The 27,417-nt window shown below is 39.5% G+C and overlaps 1 protein-coding gene and 1 non-coding gene across 2 annotated transcripts; both read right to left on the minus strand.

The window, feature by feature from the left end:
* Positions 1-1,471: 1,471 nt before the first annotated feature.
* Positions 1,472-27,417, minus strand: LOC127414643 (embryonic polyadenylate-binding protein-like). Its single transcript, XM_051652835.1, has 15 exons — positions 27,225-27,417; positions 26,728-26,921; positions 26,335-26,450; positions 23,280-23,419; positions 23,103-23,197; positions 22,889-23,026; positions 22,664-22,759; positions 14,789-15,058; positions 14,628-14,703; positions 10,519-10,638; positions 9,867-10,003; positions 5,104-5,209; positions 1,953-2,083; positions 1,736-1,813; positions 1,472-1,600 (listed from the first exon to the last, which is right to left on the minus strand). The coding sequence occupies exons 1-14, from the start codon at positions 27,415-27,417 to the stop codon at positions 1,751-1,753; spliced, it is 1,875 nt and encodes a 624-aa protein (XP_051508795.1). The 3' UTR covers positions 1,472-1,600; positions 1,736-1,750.
* LOC127415504 (U6 spliceosomal RNA) lies at positions 6,445-6,548 on the minus strand. The gene has a single exon (XR_007892948.1). It is a non-coding gene; the product is annotated as a U6 spliceosomal RNA (small nuclear RNA).

A 27,417-nucleotide genomic window follows, 5' to 3' on the forward strand; every position in this document is an offset into this window, starting at 1 on the left:
ACATGGGGACGTGATGGCACCAGGATGCACTGTGAGATGACGACAAGCTGGTGGTGGGAGTGTGATGCTCTGGGCAATGTTCTGCTGGGAAGCCCTGGGTCTGGCCATTCATGTGGATGTCAATTTGATACTTGCCACCTACCTCAACATTGTTGCAGACCAGGTTCATCCCTTCATGGCAATATTATTCCCTGATGGCAGCGGCCTCTTTCAGCAGGATAATGCGCCCTGCCACACTGCACACATTGTTCAGGAATGGTTTGAGGAACATGATGAAGTGTTCAAGGTGGCCTTCAAATTTCCCAGATCTCAATCCGATTGAGCATCTTTGGGATGTGCTGGACCAACAAGTCCGATCCACAGCGGCTCCACCTCGCAACTTACAGGACTTGAAGGATCTGCTGCTAATGTCTTAGTGCCAGATACTACAGGACACATTCAGGGGTGCTGTAGGTCCATGCCTCAGCAGGTCGGCAGTGTTTTGGTGGCATGTGGACGACCAACAGCATATTAGGCAGATGGTCATAATGTTTTGGCTCAGTGTATGTCAAAAGATCAAGGAACATTTTATTCCTCATGTCATGACCACTTTAAGAAAAAGGAAAGAGACTAAAAGCATTATTGTTCATAAAGGAAATTGGCCGGTCATCATAAAAGGTAGAGAGATCAGAGGGAAAGGTTATACACAAAGGCTTTAATGTGTAGCAGATGTAGAAACTTTAAAGCATGCAACAAAAAAAAAAAAGGAAAAAAAAAAAATGGTTGGCTTAGCCAACAGCATTTTTGTATGAATGTTCATCTTAAGGAAACTGGTCTCGGAACAGTTTGAAAGGCACCTTATTTTCTTTCTACATCCGTATACAACATCCGAAGGCAGCATTCAAGTTTTTGGACGTAGCTATAAAGTGAGAAATAATAATGTACCTTCAGTCAGTCGAGTCTATCATAACCATTATACCAGCAATTGACAGGTAAAGCAATGACTGAAACTCTTTTTATATAGCTATCTACAAATTTCTTGCATTTCTTGTGCCGCCTCTGTAGCTAACTTAGTATTTTTTCTTCAAAAATGAAAATCAAGACAAACTTTTTTCGCCTCTAATCAGGAAAACACGGTAAAAAGTTCTTGTTGCCACAGGCATATGATTTTTCAACCAGTGCACTGTTATGGCACTGTAAAATCATTTTTAAAAACACTTCAACAGCTAGGATGATAAAAAGCATAGGTATTCTTCTGATCATGCAAGATCAATAATTCTATTATTAATATACAAAATTGTGATTATAATAAAGATAACCAAAAACGGCATTTGCATGTCCACAAAGGATATTTATTGCACACAAATTTCAAAAAAGATTTAGCATTTTTTGTCCTTTTCATATATATATATATATATATATATATATATTATTTATTTTATTTTTTTCAATTTTTCATTTTTATAAACAAAATCAGAATAAACTTAACATTGTGGAGAGCAAAAGGGCATTTGCAGTGTCAAAACTATGCATTAAATAACATGACTCCAAAGTGCTGTTTTCAAACATTTTTCTTTCCCCCCATTCTTCAAAACCTTCATGAAACTTGCAGTGTGCATGCCTGCAGTAATGAAAAATAAAAAAAAAGTTGAGGATTAGTGTTTAACAATAACTTGTGTGCAGTAACAATGTGCGATTGTTATTGTACATATGCTGCTCAAGCAGACAGCAAAAGTGTGGTTGCAAGTGTACCTGCCTTAAGAGAGCGCTCTCATTTCTTAGTAGTCAATTCCTTGACTTGATGAGCCTGTAGCACTGCTACGGCCTCTTCAACCTAAAGAGCCCAAATAAACACACTGGTCTAACAGAAAATTATGTCTGATACTGGATCATCACACATGATCTAATTGATCATCATGGGATTCATTTGGCAAACAGTGCACAATGGGAGTTATTGTTTTCTGTTGTCAAACCTTCGAGTGCAGGGACTCTGGAGACTCAAACATGTGCAGTAGCTCAGAGTTGTCAATCTCAAGCAGCATGCCTGTAATCTTTCCCGCAAGAGTAGGATGCAAGGCTTGGATAAGAGGGTACAGGCGCTCACCTGTACAGGATGCTCATAATTTTAGCTAGTTTTATACAGTATGAAATATATGATGTATTATGTATAGTGTCAAAACCTCTTCACATCAACCAAGGTAACCCTGTTTTTACCATGCAATTTCCACATGCACTCCACTGAATACAAGGTGTACAGTGACAAGAAAATGTATGTGAACCCATTGGAATTAGTTGGTTTTCTGCATTAATTGGTCATAACATGTGATCTCATCTTCATCAAAGTCATAAGTATAGACAAACGATGTGTCTATACTGTCAACACACAAACAATTATAATCTTTCATGTCTTTATTGAACATCCCAATAAACATTCACAGTGCTGTGGGAAAAGTAAGTGAACTCTTAGGATTCAATAACTGGTCGATCCTCCTTTTGCAGCAATAACCTCAACCAAGTGTTTCCGAAAGCTGCGGATTAGACCTGCACAATGTTCAGAAGGAATTTTGGACCATTCTTCCTAACAGAACTGCTTCAGCTCAGCCATATTTTTAGGATGTCTGGTAGGAACGGCTCTCGAGGTCATTCCACAGCATCTCTATTGGGTTAGTAATGTTTTTGTTGGAAAGCAGCAGCTACAGTGCATCCGGAAAGTATTCACAGCGCTTCAATTTTTCCACATTTTGTTATGTTACAGCCTTATTCTAAAATGGATTAAATTCATTATTTTCCTCAAAATTCTACAAACAATACCCCATAATGTCAATGTGAAAGAAGTTTGTTTGAAATCTTTGCAAATGTATAAAAAATAAAAAACGAAAAAAATCACATGTACATAAGTATTCACAGCCTTGTGAAGACACTCAAAATTGAGCTCAGGTGCATCCTGATTCCACTGATCATCCTTGAGATGTTTCTACAACTTTATTGGAGTCCACCTGTGGTAAATTCAGTTGATTGGACATGATTTGGAAAGGCGCGCACCTGTCTATATAAGGTCCTACAGTTAACAGTGCATGTCAGAGCACAAACCAAGCCATGAAGTCCAAGGAATTGTCTGTAGACCTCCGAGACAGGATTGTATCGAGGCTCAGATCTGGGGAAGGGTACAGAAAAATGTCTGCAGCATTGAAGGTCCCAATGAGCACAGTGGCCTCCATCATCCGTAAATGGAAGAAGTTTGGAACCACCAGGACTCTTCCTAGAGCTGGCCGCCTGGCCAAACTGAGCAATTGGGGGAGAAGGGCCTTAGTCAGGGAGGTGACCAAGAACCCGATGGTCACTCTGACAGAGCTCCAGCATTTCTCTGTGGAGAGAGGAGAACCTTCCAGAAGAACAAACATCTCTGCAGCACTCCACCAATCAGGCCTGTATGGTAGAGTGGCCAGACGGAAGCCACTCCTCAGTAAAAGGCACATGATAGCCCGTCTGGAGTTTGCCAAAAGTCACCTGAAGGACTCTCAGACCAAGAGAAACAAAGATTGAACTCTTTGGCCTGAATGGCAAGCGTCATGTCTGGAGGAAACCAGGCACCGCTCATCACCTGGCCAATACCATCCCTACAGTGAAGCATGGTGGTGGCAGCATCATGCTGTGGGGATGTTTTTCAGCGGCAGGAACTGGGAGACTAGTCAGGATCGAGGGAAAGATGAATGCAGCAATGTACAGAGACATCCTGGATGAAAACCTGCTCCAGAGCGCTCTGGACCTCAGACTGGGGCGAAGGTTCATCTTCCAACAGGACAACGACCCTAAGCACACAGCCAAGATAACAAAGGAGTGGCTACGGGACAACTCTGTGAATGTCCTTGAGTGGCCCAGCCAGAGCCCAGACTTGAACCCGATTTAACACTCTGGAGAGATCTGAAAATGGCTGTGCACCGACACTCCCCATCCAACCTGATGGAGCTTGAGAAGTCCTGCAAAGAAGAACGGGCAGTTTCTCCCCGAAATAGGTGTGTCAAGCTTGTAGCATCATTCTCAAAAAGACTTGAGGCTGTAATTGGTGCCAAAGGTGCTTCAACAAAGTATTGAGCAAAGGCTGTGAATACTTATATACATGTGATTTTTTTTTTTTTTTTTTATATATACATTTGCAAAGATTTCAAACAAACTTCTTTCATGTTGTCATTATGGGGTATTGTTTGTAGAATTTTGAAGAAAATAATGAATTTAATCCATTTTGGAATAAGGCTGTAACATAACAAAATGTGGAAAAAGTAAAGCGCTGTGAATACTTTCCGGATGCACTGTACCTTCGTGGTGTCCTGCCATGAACACCATGCCTGTTTAATGTTTTCTGTATAGTAGACTCATGAACAGAGATGTTAACCAGTTCCAATGATTCCTTCAAGTCTTTAGCTGTTTAGGGTTCTTTTTACCTCATTGAGCATTCTGCGGTGTGCCCTTTGAGTCATCTTGGCTGGACGGCCACTTCTAGGGAGAGTAGCCACAGTCCTAAATCATCTTTATATAAAGACAATTTGTCTAACTATGGACAGATGAATATCTATACTCTTTGAGATGTAACTTTGTAACCCTTTCTCTAATTAGCTTTTGTTGACATCATTAGACTAGGGGGTTCACATACTTTTTCAACCCTACACTGTAAATGTTTGAATGATGTATTCAATATGTACAAGATCAAATACAATAACTTGTGTGTTATTAGTTAAAACAGATTGTGTTTTTTTCATTATTGTAATTTAGATGAAGATCAAACCCAGTTTTAATAAAATTTTAAAAAGGCATTATCACTTTTTGTAGATTGACAAATTGAATTCTCCACTTTGCTGCAGCAGGAAAGTTGTTAATGTGTGTTTACATAAAAAAAAGAATCTCTGCAGCCTGAGGGGATTCAAATGTTTAAAGGAATATTCTATGTTTTAACTATAAATGTATTACTAGAATAGGTTTTCCATTCTTTACAAATTGTGGGACAATTTTACATAACTTTGTTGTAATCAACATCAGATTATAGATGCTGTTGATAGGAATATTTCCGTTTAAATACAACTTAAGCTCTATTACTTATCAAATGTGCATGTGTAGATGTGCATGCAATACCCAGTAGTTGTTTCTGCTCTTTTAAGGGTGCCGCTGCCAGCATTGAGGCAGTAAGGGGCTCCTGACCCCTCACATGAACTGCTAGCTCTGTATTCTGCTGCGGCACCTAAAAAAAGAAAAGACCCCATGTTATAATTCCTGGGTCTACAGAAATATTCCCCTACTTGCATCACATTTCAATCGTTTAAAACTAAACTTATATATACTTTATGAAGTTGTGATAGTTTGATGGGGTTTATGGCGCTGTTCTGCTGACATACTACAACACTAATCAGTGTGAGAAGTTTTTATTTAAAATATAGAACAATTGTTTATGTAACATGGTGTTGATAAACTAGCAATTACATTTGTTCATTTAGCAGACAATATATATATTTTTTATATATATATGCAACCCCTATTACAGAAGCACTCAAAAACAAGGGTCAGATATTAAGAGTTGCCTTAAATGAAAGCTTCAGCATCATTTACGATGTGGCATGTTACTGCTAACTGAAATGCAAATTCATTAATTATTAAAATATATATATAAAAAATATAAAATATATGTTTTATGAAATTGCATGCCATTAACTTTACATTTGTGGACAGCTATAGCCTAGATAAAAAACACATTGCTTAATTTCTGTTCTGTGTTATTTCTTTAAATGAGTAGACCCTCAAAATAAAACAAACTCAGCTACACTCAGAACGGCCTTATTACACCAGCCACAATGTATAATTTTAAGGGCATGGTCCTAATCATCTATGGCATCACGGGGAACTGGCACATTGTCGGTTTACCAAGTTTGGTATACCTTTTTTTTGTTTGTTGTTTTTCTTTTTCTCCCAATTTGGAATGCCCAATTCCCAACGCGCTTTTAAGTCCTCGTGGTCGATTAGTGATTCGCCTCAGTCCGGGTGGCGGAGGACGAATCCGAGTTGCCTCCGCGTCTGAGACCATCAACCCACGCATCTTATCACGTGGCTTGTTGAGTGCGTTGCCACGGAGACAGTGCGTTGCCACGGAGACATAGTGCGTGTGGAGGCTTCACACCATCCACTGTGGCAACCACGCTCAACTCACCACGCGCCCCACCAAGAACGAACCACATTATAGTGACCACGAGGAGGTTACCCCATGTGACTCTACCCTCCCTAGCAACCAGGCCAATTTGGTTGCTTAGGAGACCTAGCTGGAGTCACTCAGCACACCCTGGGATTCGAACTAGTGAACTCCAGGGGTGGTAGCCAGTGTATTTTACCACTGAGCTACCCAAGCCTCCCCAAGTTTGGTATACCTTGATGTTTTAAGACACTTCCTATATACATTTTAATTCAGTACAATGAATTAAAATAAATACAAATGTAAAATGCTTCACAAATGTGCATGTCATCCTTGTACCAGGGGCCATGCTAATTTTCTCTTTATCATTACAAGTTTAGTACATGTGCTACCAAAGCAAGCCTGCTTTTTATAGTACGGTCCCCTAGTAAGCAGTCCTGAAGGTGACGAGTGTTTAAACATTACTTTAGCAGGCTGGCTAGCTGTAAAAACAATCCTGGTACACTTGGATTACTGCAAGTTAAAGATTCTAGTACCGACATAAATTATTTACCTTTTAAAACATAATCTTTACTTAATCTTCACTTGTCTGCCAAGGAACAGGCAGATGTGTAAAGCAGGGTTGGCTCACTGTGCTGACATATTTTAGCATTGTGATTCATTACTTCCCCTCCCCCAGCACTGAAACATTAAAAATATTCTCTGAAATCCTGCTAAACTGGGTGCAGCTTTAAAAAAAAGAAAGAAAAAAAAGCAGAAGGCTCTTTTATGATGTTGTGACGGCTATGCCTCTGTCTACCACCAGAGGCATCTCTTCATGCACAAAAAGCAAGTTTTATGACAGAATTCACTACAAAAAGAGCACAAAAACAAATTTACTTTTGTCTTCTGAAAGATCATTTACAGATGCCCAAATACAAACTTTCTACTTTGTTCACTGTAGCCCCAAGATGTCTTTCAAAAAGTAAAAAAAAAAAAAAAATCCTTTGTTTTGTCAAAAGGAAGTGAGCATAATTACGCTTTTGTAATTCTTCACATTCCAACACCGAGACGAAAAAAACAACCCTCCCCCACAACAAGACCGTTCCCTCGCTCACTTAAATCCATTACATAAAAGGACAGGCGAAGTAGATCAACGTCAGATCTACAGAAACATAGTTTGATATTGTAAGGAGGATGGCAATGCTTAATAACTTGAATAATTTTAATAAGGTTGCTACAGTGTAAGATGCAATGCCTCCCTACTATAGAGGTTGTGAAGCATAAGCTATGCCTTTATCTGCCTTTATCTACCACTAGAGGCTCTCATGTTTACATTATGCCTCTGCCAACCAATAGAGGAATCACTGTGGTCTTCATCAGCAGTTCTGACTTTATCCAACAGTATTTGCTGCAGAATCAAAACATATCCTCACATATAAACAGTCAATAAAGTCTGAGCACTCACAATTGTAGTTTTAGGCATTTGATCATAATGTACTTAGTGGGAGTACATTGAAATCATAAGATTTCCCTGCTACTTACAGATTTGAATGCTTGTTAGTGATCGGTTATCTCAACTAAGTCAGATGATGTTCAAAGAAAAATTGAGCTCTGAGCTTAGAAGTGCTTCTTATAAGAGAGGCATTGCTTTAATAACAGGGTTCATACAGGGATCAATGAATTAAATCAAAGACTTTCAATTACTTTTTCCAAGCACCAATTTTTCCCATTTTCAAGGATGAAAGAACTTGAAACCTTCATAAAATTCTTGTATTACGAGTGGCGTGGACAATATTTACATGTCAGAAACTCAATTACTGTAATTCCGACATGGCATAAATGGACCATTAACAAATATACAATATAAAGGGAGGTAACCAGCCAGGAAAAGTTACGCACTATATACTGGATATTAGAGTTGTAAAAATTAACTCATTAATACATGCGATTAAAATGTTTAACAAGTAAATTTTTTTCTTTAATGGGATTAACACATTTACCAATTTTCACATTAGTTACTGACATTTAATCAGTTCCTTGCGAGTTCTAAACACTATTTGGAATAGGGCGGAACATTTGTGATGTGACCAATTACACTGATGTACGCACCACAAACAACAGCAATTTTGTGACAATGATAAAGTGAAACAAAACAAACACAGCTGGGACTGTACTGTGATAACATACTACTCTGTACTGTGGTACCATACTACCCAATGTCATACATAGATATGACAGAAGCAATTCGAGTAGAAAGCCATTTTGAATACGGCCGTGTCTGCAGCGCTTCTCATGTGTTTTTTAAACTTCACAGAGGCGCCTAACGCTGGTGTTGAGTGGTGCGTTTACGCACCATTATGAATCTTGTGGATGCAGTTTTATGATTGCTGTAGCAAAGTGTATAGCCACAGCCTGCCAGCTGATTAATATTGTTGAGGATGAGGGTTTATGAGATTTAATGTGCATTGCAAGGACTATGCAACCTATACGGCTACCCTTGTTTTATTTTCTTGAAAGAAATTAATACATTTTGACAGAAAAGCAGTCAAAATCTCAGCACTTTCAAAATCTGTGATTAATCTTGATTTACTGAAAAATCATGTAATAATCACGATAACATAGTAATGTTTAACCAAAATCAGAGTTGATCTCATTAAATGCAATGCAAATGTAACTATGGCATATCTCGACTCAACTAAAGTGATGGTGACATTCCATGCATCCAATCTATAAGGTCAATTTCCTTTAGAGTGTGCGCTCATGCGACATCCAGAAACATGCAAAATTTGGTCACATATGCAAGTGATTAACACATTTTTCTGGAAATAAATTTACACCTGAATTTAAGTCACACCTTGAGAAAGAAACAACATAAGTTGCATCTCTGTGTAAGTCACACTGATAGAGGTTGCAAGCGGCAGGCACTAAGACCTGGGAGCAACCGCCCGACTTCCCTTCAGCTGCTCAAAATGTCAAAAAGTGCTCTGTGAGGATCACACAGTATTTGGCCTTGTTTTAAATGGGAGCACCTGCTTTAAGTAATTGTGTAAACAGTTTTTCATGACAATAAAATGTGACAAATAAGCCACATCTGTTTATAACAAATGTAGCTACGCTGTATACAAATAAACTGCTTTTAGTCTGTTAGTAAAACATGCCTGTTGTAATCTATTAATATCTTAGCGTCTGTCTATCTGTGGATATTTCTGATATTTGCCACCCTCTTTGCTGTGCACTAATTATCTGGTTCACCGACAATGTTTTTACTACAAGTGTGATGAAACGTCATTATGTGGACATGTGACGAGTTGCGTCTGACAGCGGCCTAGAGTTTGTTAGAACAACAATGCTGTGATGGGACAGATTATTTAAACTGGTTGCATAGAGTACATTCTAAAGGCAAAAACTCTGAACAGGCTACTTTAAAGACTACTACCATATCTTTGATGTTTCTATCTGTATCGGGGGATATGGTGAATATAAATCAAAGATATCATGAACATTTGTGTTTATTGGGCATGCTAAACATGTAGACATTTTCTGTTTTAATTTCAAGCACTTTAACAAAACAAAATGCATATTTTCCAATACTTAAATTTAAAAAGCCAAATTCATGCATTTTAAGCAACTTAAAGACCTTGTGCGAACCCTGTAATGATGAAATTGGTGTTTTCAGTCCATTTCAATTTAGTTTACATTATATATTTGATACGTGTTCTGTGAAATATGATTTTACCTGATGAACAGCAGGAGGTGACACATTGATGACATGCTGCACATTTCGGACTCCTGCCGAGTATTTGTATTGACTAACTCCTCTGAGTACAGCACCTCCTTGAGTTCTCCCACCTGCTGTCTGTGTTCCAATGTTGGCTGTGTCAAGAGTGAAACAGACAAACAATAAAACATTTTTTTTTTAAATTCCCATTCCAGCCAAATACAAATGATGTGAACTCAATCAGTTCACATAATTCCTGAGGCCAACAGCAATTTATTTACCAAATAATGTTATGGTTATTATACACGTTCAACAGATGCTGCATGATAATGGTGATCATGTGCATTGTCATATAACATTTACTCTTTTCTATAATGTTTACGCTTCCAACTTGTGTATTTATTATAATATACGGCATATGGTGTAAATTGTGTACCTTTTATAATAAATGTACACATTTCTAATGTCCTGTATTTATTTTAATATAAAATACTTGTTATTGTCAGGATGCTAAAGCACCCCCAATTTACCCACACAGGATTATTAATGTATCTAAAGTATATTATTCTAAGATTAAAATCAAAACAAAAAAACATTAGCATTAACATACACTGCATAAAGTGAGAGACCCATTTTTTCCATAATTCTATATACACATACAGACCCTTACCCATTCGTTGGGTGTTGTTAACAATGTGAGGAACCTGAGTGGAGGCCTGGCGGACAGTGCTGATGATGGTGGAGGGCCTGCGTGGCGCTGCTGGTCTCACAAACTGAGATGTATATGGAACTAGTACAGCCAATGACAAATTAAAGCATCCAGTTCTAGAGTTATAAGTAGAACACTGAACACAAAAATACATTAATGAGACTGTAAATAATAGTGTGGCATTACCACTATAAAATGGTCTGATTTGTTAGCAAGATATTAAATGTAGTCATAAATAATTAACAACTACAAATGTGTGCACTTCACATGATCTGTCACTGCATTTTTAAGTCATGCAAGCATACCAAAAATGATTTATGGGCAGGGTAAGGGATGGACCAAAATTTCGGCCACCATAAATTTTCGGACAAAATGGCCGAAAATCAGCCTAAAGAGAAAAGCCTGAAAATCATGACTGAAAATGTAAACAGAAACCAGTGCTTTAATATCTGGTATGAAACACTGACAAAGAAAATGCAGCATTTATGCGAAGCAAACTTGGTTAGGTATTTACATTTAATGTAAACAGCGGATGAGAGAACGCACCTCTGTAGCAACAACATTAAAACCACCTGCCTAAAATGGTGTAGGTCCCCTCCGTGCCACCAAAACAGCACCAACCCGCATCTCAGAATAACATTCTGATATGATATTCTTCTCACCACAATTGTACAGAGCGATTATCTGAGTTACCGTAGACTTTGTCAGTTCGAACCAGTCTGGCCATTCTCTGTTGACCTCTTTCATCAACAAGCCATTTCTATCCACACAACTGCCACTCACTGGATGTTTTTTGCTTTTGGCATCATTCTGAGTAAATTCTAGAGACTGTTGTGCATGAAAAACCCCAGGAGATCAGCAGTTACAGAAATATTCAAACCAGCCCGTCTGGCACCAACAATCATCCCTGAGATTATTTAATCAGTTAATCATGTGGCAGCAGTGCATAATCAGATACAGGTCAGGAGCTTCAGTTAATGTTCACATCAACCATCAGAATGGGGAAAAAAAAATTATCTCAGTGATTTGGAGTGTGGCATGATTGTTGGTGCCAGATGGGCTGATTTAAGTATTTCTATAAATATATTTCTATAGCCGAGAATGTCAGTTCGAACCAGTTTGGCCAAAGTCCATGGTAACACAGATAACTGCTCTGTGCCATTGTGGTGAGAAGAATAGCATCTCAGAATGCTATTCTGAGATGCGGGTTGACGCTGTTTTGGCGGCACGAGGGGGACCTACACTATATTAGGCAGGTGGTTTTAATGTTGTGGCTGATCGGTGTACATATATATGTATGTATGCATGTATGTATGTATGTATGTAGGTATGTATATATATATATATATATATATATATATAACTCAGCAAAAAAAAAAGAAACATCCTCTCACTTTCAACTTATTTTATTTTCAGCCAACTTTACATGTGTACATATTTGTATGAACATAAAAAGATTCAACAACTAAGACATAAACTGAACAAGTTTCACAGACATGTGACCTAATGTGTCCCTGAACAAAGGGGGGTCAAAAGTAACAGTCATTATCTGGTGTGGCCACCAGCTGCATTAAGTACTACAGTGCACCTCCTCCTCATGGACTGCACCAGATTTGCCAGTTCTTGCTGTGAGATGTTACCCCACTCTTCCACCAAGGCACTTGCAAGTTCCCAGATATTTCTGGGGGGAATGGCCCTAGCCCTCACCCTCCAATCCAACAGGTCCCAGACATGCTCAATGGGATTTAGATCCGGGCTCTTTGCTGGCCATGGCAGAATACTGACATTCCTGTCTTGCAGGAAATCATACACAGAACAAGCAGTATGGCTGGTAGCATTGCAATGCTGGAGGGTCATGTCAGGATGAGCCTGCAGGAAGGGTACCAAATGAGGGAGGAGGATGTCTTCCCTGTAACGCACAGCGTTGAGATTGCCTGCAATGACAACAAGCTCAGTCCGATGATGCTGTGACACACTGCCCCAGACCATGATGGACCCTCCAAATCGATCCCGCTCCAGAGTACAGGCCTAAGTGTAATGCTTATTCCTTCGCCGATAAACACGAGTCCAACCATCACCCCTGGTGAGACAAAACCGCGACTCGTCAGTGAAGAGAACTTTTTGCCAGTCCTGTCTGGTCCAGCGAAGGTGGGTTTGTGCCCATAGGCGACATTGTTGCCGGTGATGTCTGGTAAGGACCTGCCTTACTACAAGCCCTCAGTCCAGCCTCTCTCAGCCTATTGCGGACAGTCTGAGCACTGGAGGGATTGTGCGTGAAACAAGATTCTCTGTTCTGATGAAACAAAGATTGAACTTTTTGGCCTCAATTACAAGCATCATGTCTGGAGGAAACCAGGCACCGCTCATCACCTGCGCAATACCATCCCAACGGGGAAGCATGGTGGTGGTAGCATCATGCTGTGGGGGTGTTTTTCAGACTGAGGGACTGGTCAGGGTTGAAGGAAAGCTCAACGCAAAACACAGAGATATCCTTAATGAAAACCTGGTCCAGAGCGCTCAGGACCTCAGACTGGGCCAAAGGTTCACCTTCCAACAGGACAATGACCCTAAGCACACAGCCAAGACAACACAAGAGTAGTTAGGGACAACTCTGTGAATGTCCTTGAGTGGCCCAGCCAGAGCCCAGACATGAACCCAATAGAACATTTCTGTAGAGACCTGAAAATGGCTGTCCAGTGATGGTCTCCATCCAACCTGACAGAGCTTGAGAGGATCTGCAGAGAAGAACGGCAGAAAATCCCCAAATCCAGGTGTGCAAAGCTTGTCGCATCATACCCAAAAAGACTTGAGGCTGTAATCGCTGCTAAAGGTGCTTCAACTAAGTACTGAGTTAAGGGTCTGAAGACTTGTGTCAATGTGATATCAGTTTTTTCATTTTAATAAATTTGCAAAGTTATCAAAAATCAGTTTTTTGCTTTGTCATTATGGAGTATGGAGTGTAGATTGATGTGAAAAAAATTATGATTTAATGCATTTTAGCATAAGGCTGCAACATAACAAAATGTGAAAAAAATAAAGGGGTCTGAATACTTTCTGAATGCACTGTAATACATTATAATTATGTAATATAATTATGTAATATAATTTAAGATAACATTTAGAATTTGCTGAAATTATTTTTAGTTTTCGGCCCAGTGTCCTGAATTTTCATTTTGGTTCATCACTAAGCAGGGAACAAACTGACTGTTTACCACACCTTCAAAGGAGTGAAAGAATTTACCAGCCAGGAAACTATTTTGCCCCATTTCCTAAAATAAATTTTCCAACAACCAACTAGTCGATTGGTGAGGTCAACAAGTTAGAATGCAAAATAATATTAGTTACATACTTTTGTATGTGAAGCAAGGATCTCCATGTGACTCCAAGCGCTCGTTACATTGAGCCCATTTACATGCACAGCAATACACGATAACTCCCAAAAATCAGCTCATTTAAAAAATACGACAAAAGCAAGAAAAATGCTTTTACATGAGATTTAAAATAATCAAGTTACTCTTTGCTTTTGATGTCAATCAGTGAAGAGCAATGCGCACAACTCGCATACATTGGATAAGCCAGTAAGAAAGCCAGTAAAGGTGTTTTCCGCATTGCATGTATCGGGGTAATGGATACATTTAGATCAAACAAAATAACAATACTATTAAACCACAAATGGAATAAAACATTTCCAAACATTAAAACCAAAAAAAATAAAATAATAATAATAATAATAATAATAATAATTACCACTACATTTCAAAGGCCAAAGAGAACAGATGAGTCTTGAGGTGGGTTTTAAACATTAATATGTAGCCTCTTATTTCTTCATATATTGGAGCCTCTTATTTGTTTCTTTGATCGTTTTGATCTGGTTAAAGTTATTAACCTATTTATTTGTTGAATATCTGTTAGTTACCATGTTAAAGGGCAGAAATCCCTATGAAATATGTCTGATCAGGGTCTAGTGGATATAACACAGCCTAATTATACATGGGTTGCTTAAACAACCCACCAACTAGTCGATTTTAAAAATTGGTAGTTTTGCACATCTGTAGTGAACAGGCCTTTACCTTGTGTTCTAGGAGCTTGAGCCGTCCAGCGTGGTGCAGGCCGCAGGTTTGGTACAGTGTTATAAAAAGAGCGAATCTGATGCTAGAAACAGACATCCAAGTTCACATTGCAGAAATGATGAAGATAAATTCAATCAACATGCAAAACCACACATGCCCACCTGTGGCACAGAGGTCATATAGTAACCAGAGCTCTGCTGGTAAGTGGTAGGTATTGCAGGGCTGGGGATTGCTCGAATGCTGGCCAGTCTCTGCATGTACTGGTTGGTTAGTATTGCCTTTCGCTCCTCTTTTCTTTGGGCAAGAGCCACATAAAGTGGTTTAGTGCTAATGATACGACCATTCATCTCAGTCACCGCCTTTGTAGCCTCTTCAGGAGAGGAAAAACACACAAAGCCAAAGCCCCGACTGTGGCCTCCGTCTGTCATCACCTACCACATAAATACAAAAGAATCAAAACAGGCATTTTTAAAAATGTCTCGCAAATGTGAGGCGAGCTTTCTTTTAAAAAGGCAGGAAATGCGAGGTTCGGACGCGTGAACAGCGAGCTCTGTGCACTTTGCTAGTTTTAATACTTTTCATATCATAAACCGGTGAGAATCGATACACCCTAATCCTTAACTGTTCTAGGAAGACAGTATGTCAAAGAATTCAAAATCCTCGGGCTCTGGAGGCATTAAAAGACACTTACGTGCTCAAGCTGACGCCCTCCCGGAGGCCGCGGACCAGGGACTCAATTTGATCGGAGAAGTGAAGGAGATTCGGTGTTAATTGCTGAATGTGTCGCCAATGCTGGCGAAGGTCGTTGCTGACTTAGAAGATCTTGCTGTAATACATCGATCGATCACTGCCATGGAGACAAAATTCACTGACAAGGTTATAAGAATGGTGGATGTCGAGAAATGGATCGATTATCTGGAGTCATCGGAGAGGGAATTAGCTGCTAATGTGCTAATGACCAAAGTAGATTTGGAGCGCCTCTGGGAAAAGTTGGAAGACTTGGAGAATCGTAGCCGGCGAAATAACGTCCGAATTGTTGGATTTCCTGAAGACGAAGGAGGTCAAGATATGGAGAAATTTCTGGATGGGCTCCTTCCGAGTCTGCTCGACATAACAGGCCATAAGCTGGAATCGAGTGAGCTCACAGAGTTCTAGCTCGGAGATCCACAAAGGGAGATGGGCCCCAATCAATTCTGGCCAAATTTCTGAGATCATCCGATAAAGATCTCATGTTACACGAGGCGAGGAGTAAGGGAAGGCTTTCTTGGAAGAACCACAGCATTTTCTTGTTTCCAGACTTTGCGAATTCGACAAGAGAGAAACGTGATTGATTCAAGGAATACAAGAAACTCTTACATCAACAGAAGGTCGCTTTTGCACTGATGTTCCCGGCCAAATTGAGAATAGATGCCAAGGATGGCCGTAAAACATTTACATGCTCACAGCAAGCATTGTCCTTCATAAAGTCAATGGAGTGTGTAAGTCATTTGGTGATACTCACATTGCAGCCGAGTGGACCGACTCGATGAACATTCACTTGACTGTCCGAGGAAGCAGAGCGCCTTTGTTTCTTTTTGTGCTGGTTCCACCTAGCGGCTGGAGTTGTTTTGTGTAGCAGCACTCCTTCAGCACAGTGTTGTGGATGAATCTGCATGTTCTTTGTGCTTACACCTCCTATTGGTTGGAGTTTGTTTTGTGGAGTATTTCTTGCAGGACATTGGAGTGATTGTTTCATCTGTTGCACTCATGTAGCAGTCGAATGGGCCGGCTCACAGAACATTCGTTTGACTGTCCGGGGAAACTGAATGGCCTTTTTTTTGTTCAATTATATATATATATATATATTGTTTTATAGATCATCTTCTGTTGTGTAATTCTGTTTTACAAATTTTGTATAGAAACACTGGACTTGAGCAATCCAATGGCAAAAAGTTGTTGCGGGGGCTCTCGTAGGTGCACATGGACTTTTTGAGTTTAGAGGGATGGACGCTGGTTGGCACTGTCGTGGGTTAATGTTCACCTTTTTCTTTTTTCTGTTTGTTTGGTTCGGGGGAAGGTTCGGGTTTGACTGTTGCATTAATGTGGAATGTGGTCTTTATAATTTTATTTTTGATACACAATCTATTTTTTCTAATATGTCAAAATGTTAATATGAGTGGATTGTCTCTCTCCACGTGGAATGTGAATGGGTTGGGGCACCCCATAAAAAGAAGGAAGGTTATTTCTCTTCTTAAATGTAAGAAATACGATCATGTTTATTCAAGAAACACATCTTTCCCTGCAGGAATCTGAAAAATTTGGGAAGATATGGAGTGGACATGTTTTCTTTAGTGCTGGCTCAAGTAAGAGCAGGGAAGTCATTAGATTGATAAATAAGCATCTACAATTCAAGTGTCTCCAACAGATTAAAGATAAATTAGGAAGAGTCATTGTTCAAGCAGAAATTCAGGGGCAAAGGTTGATTTTGGCTAATATTTATGCACCTAATGCTGATGATCAGGGCTTTTTTTATAGATCTTGAAGGGATGTTGCAAGCCGCTGGCACCCCTCATGATATAATATTGGGAGGAGACTTTAATCTTTTGATGGACTCGGTCCTTGATTATAGTGAAGTAAAAGTGTGTAAGCCCCCTAGAGCAACACTTCACAGGATGTGTAAAAAATCTTGGTCTTACAGATATTTGGAGACTTTTGAACCCATCCGGTAGGGACTATACATTTTTTTCATCAGTCCATAAGATTTATTATACAATAGATTTTTATATATATATATCCAAGTCTCTCATTTAATCTGATGTTGATTGCTCAATTGGAAACATCTTAGTCTCAGATCGTGCCCTGGTGAGTTTAAAGGTGTTGCCACATATGCAGAAAAAGAAATCATATAGTTGGCGCTTTAATGTATCCATTTTGCAAAACCCTGAATTCCAACAAATGTTAAAAACTGAAATCAATGTTCATATGGAGATCAATTGGTCCTCAGTATCCTCTGTGGGCATGGCCTGGGAGGCACTTAAGGCGGTTCTTAGGGGTCGGACAGTATGCCTCATTCACCAAAAAATCCAAAGCACGTGAACTCGTGGAGCTGGAAGGGAATATTAAAAGTCCCGAGGCAGAGCTGAAGCACCGTATGTCAGCTGATGGCCTCAGAGAATATGACCCGATTGAAATATAGATATAATGCTATTTTGTCACGGCAAGTGGAGTTTTGGTTATTCAGGGCAAAACAGTCATATTTTGAGTCGGGGGACAAAGCAGGGAAGCTTTTGGCTAGATATATAAAGCAGAGAGTCTTTTTCTACCATTCCCTCAGTGAAATCTGCTGGTGGTGAAATATTTACCTCAGTGATTGATATTAATAATGCTTTTAAAGAATTCTATCTTGATCTCTATAGCTCCACGTCTTCATCTACTGATGAGGATATTAGAGACTTTGTGGAACCATTAGAACTCCATAAACTGACGATGGAGCAAAGAAATTCCCTTGATTCTGAGAGAACCTTGGAGGATGAGGTAATTAAGGCCTTGCCTACAGGCAAAGCTCCGAGGCCATATGGTTTTGCCGCTGAATTTTTGAGATCTTATGCCTCAGAACTGGCTCCACTTTTGCTAGAAGTTTATACGGAATCATTAAAGAATGGAAAGCTTCCTCAAACTATGACGCAAGCCCAGATCAGTCCGATTCTTAAAAAGGACAAAGATCCAAGCGAGTGTAAGAGTTATCGTCCAATTTCCCCGATCCAGCTAGATGTAAAGATTTTGGCTAACCGATTAAGTTATAACATCTCTTATACATATAGATCAGGTGGGATTTATTCGGGGCCGTAGCTCTTCTGATAACAATAGGTGTTTTAACAATATCATGTGGTCAGTGGCGAATGATCAGACTCCGGTCACTGCCATCTCACTTGATGCCGAAAAGGCATTTGATATGGTAGAATGGGATTCACTTTTTAAGATTTTGGAAATGTATGGGTTCGGGAATACTTTTATTGGATGGAATAAGTTACTTTATAGACACCCGGTAGCAGTGGTACAAACAAATGGATTAATTTCAGATTACTTTACTCTGAATAGGGGCACTCGGCAGGGTTGCCCTCTTTCCCCATTATTGTTCTGTCTTGTCTTGGAACCATTAGCAGCCATGATAAGAAAGGAGGATGATTTTCCAGGGGTGGTGGCGGGAGGTATGGCGCATAAACATTTGCTTTACGCAGATTATATTTTATTATTCATCTCTGACCCCACTAGATCTATGCCTTGCCTCCGTAGAATTATTAATTCCTTTTCTAAATTCTCAGGATACAGAGTCAATTGGTCTAAATCCGAAGCTTTGGCTCTGACAGCGTACTGCCCAGTAACAGCTTTCCAGCCAGGCACTTTCCAGTGGCCCAAACAAGGCATTAAGTATTTGGGCATTTTATTCCCAGCAAAATTGTTTGATTTAGTTAGTTAATTTTGACCCCTTAATAAAACGGTTTGAGCGATGTGGACAGGTGGGCTTCATTACATTTATCTATGATTGGGAAAGTTAATGTTATTAAAATGAATTGTATTCCAAAATTCAATTACTTGCTGCAGTCTCTCCCTGTAGATGTCCCCCTCTCTTATTTCAAGCAATTTGATAACATAGCGAAGTCCTTCATTTGGAATGGTAAGCATCCCAAATTACATTTCAATAAGTTACATAGGCCGATTGACAAAGGTGGGCTAGGCCTACCCAAGATTTTATTTTATTATTATGCTTTCAGTCTCAGACACATGTCGCTTCCACCTGAGAGAGCCCCTCCCTGGTTCTGTATAGAACAGGAAGTTCTTGCCCCTATTTCGCCATTGCAAAGCCTTTCTATCAAACTAATCAGAGAAGTTAAGTTACACCCCGTTATCTCGCATTTGCACTCGGTATGGACAAAAGTGTCCAGAGTGTTTAATTCGGACATTTATTTAAATGTTGCCTCAAGGCTGAAACCTAAATTATGTATTAATAAGTCCCCTTTCTGCTGGTCAGAATAATGAGGGGGGTTACTACACTCGGTGACCTATATGAGAGTGGAGTGTTGAGATCTTTTGAAAATTTGGTTCAACATTTTGGGATTCTCAGATCTCAGTTCTATAGGTATTTACAGCTGTGCCACCTGCTCTGTATTGTTTTTGAGAGTAGCACACACCCCCCTAAAGCGGCAGATACTCTGGGAGAGGTGATTACTGTTTTTGTAAAAGGTCATGAGGCATCAGAGCATTACTTCCTGCTAATTCAGAGTCTGGGTGTCAGAGCTTTAATTTTTATCAAGAGATTACAGGTGAAAGATTTAAACTTGGTATAGGAGGAGGGAGTGTGGGCTAGGATTCTAAAAAAACGTCAAATCTGCATCTAGAGATGCAAGGGTGCACCTTATGCAATTCAAGATTTTACATAGATTCTATTGGACCCCCTCTAGATTGTATAGGCTTGGCCTTAAAGACACACCTACCTGCTGGTGATGCCAATCGGAAGATGGAGACACAACCCATGTTTTTTGGGGGGGTGTTAAGATCCAAGAATTTTGGTTGAAGGTTCAGATTTTCATGTGTGACATTTTGGGCACTCAATTACATTTTGCCCCAGACTCTGTATTTTGGGCGATGGGGTGTTAATAAATTTGGGGGATAAACACATAAAAATTTGGGTTCTGACCAGTATTATGATGGGCAGGCAAATTATTTTAAGGGGATGGAAGTCGGATGGAGCGCCCTCATTTCCGGAGTGGTGCGCGGAGATTAGGAGGGTGGCTGCTTTTGAGGAGGGGTCAAGCAGAAGGCTGGGGGTTCGGAATTTGTTCGATAGAAAATGGGGCAATTATAGTGCATCCATAAAGTATTCACAGCACTTAACTTTTTCCACATTTAGTTATGTTACAGCCTTATTCCAAAATAGATTAAATTAATTATTACTACAAACAATACCCCATAATGACAATGTGAAAGAAATTTTTGAAATCTTTGCAAATGTATTCAAAATAAAAAATGAAAAAAAAAAAAAATCACATGTACACAAGTATTCACAGCCTTTGCTCAATACTTTGTTGAAGCACCTTTGGCACCAATTACAGCCTCAAGTCTTTTTGAGTATGATGCTACAAGCTTGGCACACCTATTTTTGGGCAGTTTCTCCCATTCTTCTTTGCAGGACCTCTCAAGCTCCATCAGGTTGGATGGGGAGCGTCGGTGCACAGCCATTTTCAGATCTCTCCAGAGATGTTCAATCGGGTTCAAGTCTGGGCTCTGGCTGGGCCACTCAAGGACATTCACAGAGTTGTCCCGGAGCCACTCCTTTGTTATCTTGGCTGTGTGCTTAGGGTCGTTGTCCTGTTGGAAGATGAACCTTCGCCCCAGTCTGAGGTCCAGAGCGCTCTGGAGCAGGTTTTCATCAAGGATGTCTCTGTACATTGCTGCATTCATCTTTCCCTCGATCCTGACTAGTCTCCCAGTTCCTGCCACTGAAAAACATCCCCACAGCATGATGCTGCCACCACCATGCTTCACTGTAGGAATGGTATTGGCCAGGTGATGAGTGGTGCCTGGTTTCCTCCAGACATGACGCTTGCCATTCAGGCCAAAGAGTTCAATCTTTGTTTCTCATGGTCTGAGAGTTCTTCAGGTGCCTTTTGGCAAACTCCAGGCGGGCTGTCATTTGCCTTTTACTGAGGAGTGGCTTCCATCTGGCCACTCTACCATACAGGCCTGATTGGTGGAGTGCTGCAGAGATGGTTGTTCTTCTGGAAGGTTCTCCTCTCTCCACAGAGAAATGCTGGAGCTCTGTCAGAGTGACCATCGGGTTCTTGGTCACCTCCCTGACTAAGGCCCTTCTCCCCTGATCGCTCAGTTTGGCCAGGCGGCCAGCTCTAGGAAGAGTCCTGGTGGTTCCAAACTTCTTACAGATGATGGAGGCCACTGTGCTCATTGGGACCTTCAATGCTGCAGAAATTTTTCTGTAAACTTCTCCAGATCTGTGCCTCGATACAATCCTATCTCGGAGGTCTACAGACAATTCCTTGAACTTCATGGCTTGGTTTGTGCTCTGACATGCACTGTTAGCTGTGGGACCTTATATAGACAGTTGTGTGCCTTTCCAAATCATGTCCAATCAACTGAATTTACCACAGGTGGACTCCAATAAAGTTGTAGAAACATCTCAAGGATGATCAGTGGAAACAGGATGCACCTGAGCTCAATTTTGAGTGTCATGGCAAAGGCTGTGAATACTTATGTACATGTGATTTTTTTTGTTTTTTATTTTTAATAAATTTGCAAAGATTTCAAACAAACTTCTTTCACGTTGTCATTATGGGGTATTGTTTGTAGAATTTTGAGGAAAATAATGAATTTAATCCATTTTGGAATAAGGCTGTAACATAACAAAATGTGGAAAAAGTGAAGCGCTGTGAATACTTTCCGGATGCACTGTACTTAATGTTTTTGGGGGACTCTCGGGGAGGGGCTGTGGAGATAGTAGTTTAGTTTTAATTATATATAATTATTGTATTTTGTTTTCTTTTTTTTTTTTTCATGTATATTCTTATTTGTGACCACAGGGGTATTCATTGGGGAGGGGTAATAGTGGGGGTTAAATGTTAATTCAATGTATATATGTTGTGTTTTTTTCTTTGTTATATGTCTATGAATCAGGAAAGAGCATATTTTAGGCAGGAAAGAGCATATTTTCACTGCATTGTCACTTTGCACACCACAGGGAGGACCCGAACGCATCTTTTTTCCAAATCCATTTTTCCAAGCATTTAATTATTAAACTACACAGGGGCTAAATCATAACCATAACCACAAACTCAAATCTAAAAATGGTTTTATAGGCCCCAGCACAAGCACTGTTGTACAAGGATAAACATACAAAGGATGGGACTAACAAACATAAGGGAAAAAAAAAAAGTTGTGATTATACTTCAAGCAGCGGTCTTAATTATTTTACTCGTGAATTATTTTTACGTTTAGCATTACCATTATGTAGAAAGCCTAGAGTATTCTTGCACGTTCAATGATACCTTAGCACTGGTGATGGTTCCGTAGGGTGCAAACTCTTTCCTCAGCTTCTCATCATCAATGCTGTCATCTAGGTTCTTCACATAGAGATTAACCCCCTACATTAAAAAAGATCAATTTGTGTATTACTGAATATCAACATACGGTTGAGCGTTTAAAAAAAATCTTACATAATTAGGGAAATTATGATTTCAGATTTATGAAATTTACTGTTCATGTGTGTGTACCTGGTACCGTTGTATGCGCTCTTGCTTTATTTGCTCAAACTTGCGCTTGAGTTCTCCCTGTCTCTCCAGTCTCTTCTGAGCTCTACCCACATACAGGACTCTGCCATTCAACTCCTTGCCGTTCATTTCAGTGACTGCCTACAAAGAGTAAAAGAATTCAGACTAAACATCTCTAATCCACTGACACGTGCAGAATTACAGAACATTGCCTTACCCTCCTGGCATCTCCATGGTTTTCAAAGTTGACAAAGCCAAAGCCACGAGAGCATCCCCTTTCATCTGTCATCACACAGACGCTTAAGGTCTTCCCTGTGAACCAGAGGTATAGAAATCCAATGCCAATATAAGAGACTACTCGTGAAAACAGTATTCTTTCTATGCAATCTCTTACCAAATTCAGAGAAGATGCTCTTCAGTTTCTCAGTGTCAATATCTTCACTGAAGTTCTTAATGTACACATTGGTGAACTCCATGGCTTTAGCCCCCATCTCTGCCTCACGCTCCCTGCGAGACTTAAAATGTCCTACAAAACTGCATATGTAGATGCAAAAAATAAATGGATTCACAATCCAATTTTAAGGAACAGTTCACCCAAAAATGATTTACTCACCCTCATGCCATCCCAGATGTGTATGATGTTTCTGCAGAACACGAATGAAGATTTTTAGAAGAATATCTCAGCTCTGTAGGTCCATACAATGCAAGTAAATGATGGCAAGAACTTTTAAGGTACAAAAAGCAAACACAGAATAAAAGTAATCCATAAGACTCCAGTGGTGTAATCAATGTCTTTCTGAAGCAATCCAATCGGTTTTGGGTGAGAACAGATCAAAATGTAACTACTTTTTCACTATAAATCTTGACATCAGCAGACTCCTTGACGATCATGATTTCAAGCTTGATTACACTTTCTAGCACCATATAGTGCTCTGCACGTGTCAAGCTCTAGGAAGTGTAATCGAGCTTGAAATCATTATCATGCTGCAATGATATTTTGGTCTTTTTTTGGGGGGTTTTGGTAACCCAAAACCAAATGGATTGCTTCAGAAGACATGGATTAAACCACTTCTAGATTACTTTTATTCTGCCTTTGTACTTTTTGAAGCTTTACATTTTTGTTCACCATTCAATTGCATTATGGACCTACAGAGCTCAGATATTCTTCTGAAAATCTTCATTTGTGTTCTGCAGAAGAAAGTCATACATACAGGCAATGGCACGAGAGTGAGTAAATTATGAGAGAATTTTCATTTTTTGGGTGAACTATTCCGTTATATGTATACATTACAAAGCATGAAAGAGTGAGTTGTTATAAAAGAAGTTAATATGAAGTACACTTCAAGAATAAAAATGCCTCAATAAGAAGTGTCACACATTATATGCTTGTGAGGGCTCAATACAAAAAACAATTTTGCATTTGGAAAAAAGGTGTAACCTGGATTTTAAAGGTGCATGAAGTAATTTTTTATTCATTAAAAAAAGTTTAATTCCTAAAGACATGAATTGTAATTTTGCAATACATATAGTAAATCATGAGCACTCACATTAAAAGAAGACTCTTATAAAAGTTGTTTTATTCTACATGGAGAGGGTCCGCACATGGGGGCTGCTATGTTAGAATCACGACCAGCCGAATACGACTCGCTTAATCTCAGTAACCATCCTGTTATTTGACACTTTCACTCATTAATCATGGCTGACTGTATATACTAAATTTCTACAATGGCACCTGAAACTGAAAACTATTGATTTTAAATTATGCTGCATCCAAGCTGCTAGGTGTCAGTGTAAGTCCAAGATGACACAAAGACAAAAGTTACTGAGTGCACGTTTTAATCAATGAGTGAAAGTGTCAAATAACTGGACGGTTACTGAGATTAAGTGAGCAGTATTCAGCTGGTCATGTGATTCTAACATGGCAGACCTCATGTGCGGACCCTCTCCATGTAGAATATAACAGCTTTTATAAAGTTACTGATATGACTGGAGTCTTCATTTTATTGTGAGTGGTCATGATATCCTACATATTTTGCAAAATTACAATTCATGTCTTTGAGTTAAACTTTTTTTAATGAGGTAAAAATTACCAAGTACACCTTTAAGTACTGCTAGACCTTTTTTAAAGCACCAACCAAAACATGGATATCTGACATTTTGATCTAACGACCTCTATTAGGAAAATATGGAGACCCTTTTACAACAGTTTCAGACATCTAGAACAACAAAAGCAATGAGTGTTGAAAAGATGACAAAGCAAAATATTAGTAGAAGACAACCCAGTTTACACCTGGTAACATGCGTCTCAAATGTGTCTCATGTGACCACACTCATGTGTCTGGATTTCGAAGGGAGGGTCTCAGATTACATGACAACATGCATCATCACCACATCAGTGGATTACTGCAAGATTATAAAAACAAAAATAAAAAAAACTGCTGCACCGTTTTCCCCTATTATACTTGATTTTAATCCAAGCAAAAGTGAGTGCTTCTCATCTATGTTGCTGCATGTTGATATCTGGCACACTGAAGAAACTCTTGAAGTGTTGTGCATCTATATGTATGCGATTTATGAAATTTCCCAGTTGGACAGTTATTTCCTTTTAAGCAGTGCATAAGCAGAAATGTTTAAAGGAATAAATTCCCCAAAAATGAAAATTCTCTCATCATTTACTCAACCTTTTGCAGTCTCAAACTTGTATGACTTTCTTCTGAGGAGCACAAACAAAGATATTTTGATGGAGATATTATGTGAATATATTCATACAATACAAGTCCATGGGACTCCAGTGGTTTATTCCATGTCTTCTGAAAAAATCATGTGATAGGAAGTTTAATCCAGCATCAAATCATGATCGCACCAAAGAGACTGCATATGTCAAGATATAGAGAAAAAGTTACATTTTGGTCCGTTTCTCACCCAAAACCAATCGGATTGCTTCAGAAGACATGGATTAAACAGCTGGAGTCTTATGGATTACTTTTATGCTGTGTTTGAGCTTCAAAGCTCTGGTCACCATTGACTTGCATTGTATGAATATATTCACCTCATATCTCCAATTTTAAAAAATCTTCATTTGTGTTCTGCAAATGAAAAAGTCATATGAGTTTGAGACAGCATAAGGATGAGTAAATGATGAAAATTATTATTTTTGGGTGAACTATTCCTTTAAAACTCTTGTTGTAGCGCATTGGTTGATTCAGGAAGGATAAGAGTTTATACCTCAAATGCGATGTGGTCACATGCATTTTTAGTACCTCCGTATACGTTTTGTTTTGGACTTCGTGTTCACTTGCATTTAGCACTGACCACTTGAGAACAGATCACCCAAAACACACCTTAATACCAGGTGTAAACAGGATCAAAATGACTTTGAGGAAAGATAAAGGGAAAATACAGAGCTGGTAGCTGATGTTGTGCTGCATAGAGTTGTTGTCAATTCTTACACTTTGCGATCATTCAGAAGCATGCCGTTCATGGTGTCAATGGCTCTGTTGGCAGCTTCCTGTGTCTCAAAGTGCACAAACCCATAGCCCTTTGAACCATTCTCATCACAAACGACCTAGAATGGAACACCTGTTACTGTAGTACACCATAGGTATATATATATATATATATATAAAATAATATCAGCCATTATGTGGATAAAACACCCTTGTTGTGTGTGACTAAACAAAATGTATAAAACAGATAGCTCAAATAGCAGATAACATGGAAGTAATTTTACAATGGGTAAGGGGGTTTTAGAACACCCCGTTACCCATGTTAAAGTCACTGTAACGCACAGCTTCTTGTGACTTATTGCTTTTGTAATCATCAAATCACGGAAAAAAAATTACCTTACATGACAAGATGTTACCAAAAGCAGAAAAGGTGTCGTAGAGAGCCTTGTTGTCAATAGAGTCATCCATATTCTTGATGAAGATGTTGCCCACACCAGACTTTCTCAGACCTGGATCTCGCTGGGACCACATGATCCTGATTGGACGACCCTTAATGACTTCATAGTTCATTGTGTCTAGGGCACACTCCGCTAATGGAGAAAAACATTTCTTAAAAATTCAAAGTTTAGAGTACAGCATACCATATAAAGTCCACAAGAAGAGTATGTGGACAGTAAATAGATTATACAAATGGGACATGATAAATTGGGCAGCTTTTAGCAATCAAAGAGCAACAGGTCACCAAAAAAGGCCCTTCATGGCATAACGTAGCCTACCACTTAACATGTTACCAAATCTAATTCCTATTATCCCAGCAGTCACATAAGACATGGAAAAACACACCAAGCATTGACCCTCAGAATCACATGCAAGTTAGTAGTGTGCGTCATCACCATCAGCAGGCTGCTGGAAGTTAATGTAAGCATATCCAAGGGACCTGCGTGTAATAACATCACGGCACACACGAATGGACATGATCTGACCAGCAGGAGAAAACTTCTGGTAGAGCATGGCCTCAGTGACGTCAGGATGAAGGTCACCCACATACAGAGAGGCTAAAGGGTATGCTGGTCCACTGCTGTTCAT

Source organism: Myxocyprinus asiaticus, chromosome 24 (genome assembly GCF_019703515.2).
Source record: "Myxocyprinus asiaticus isolate MX2 ecotype Aquarium Trade chromosome 24, UBuf_Myxa_2, whole genome shotgun sequence".
NCBI lineage: Eukaryota > Metazoa > Chordata > Actinopteri > Cypriniformes > Catostomidae > Myxocyprinus > Myxocyprinus asiaticus.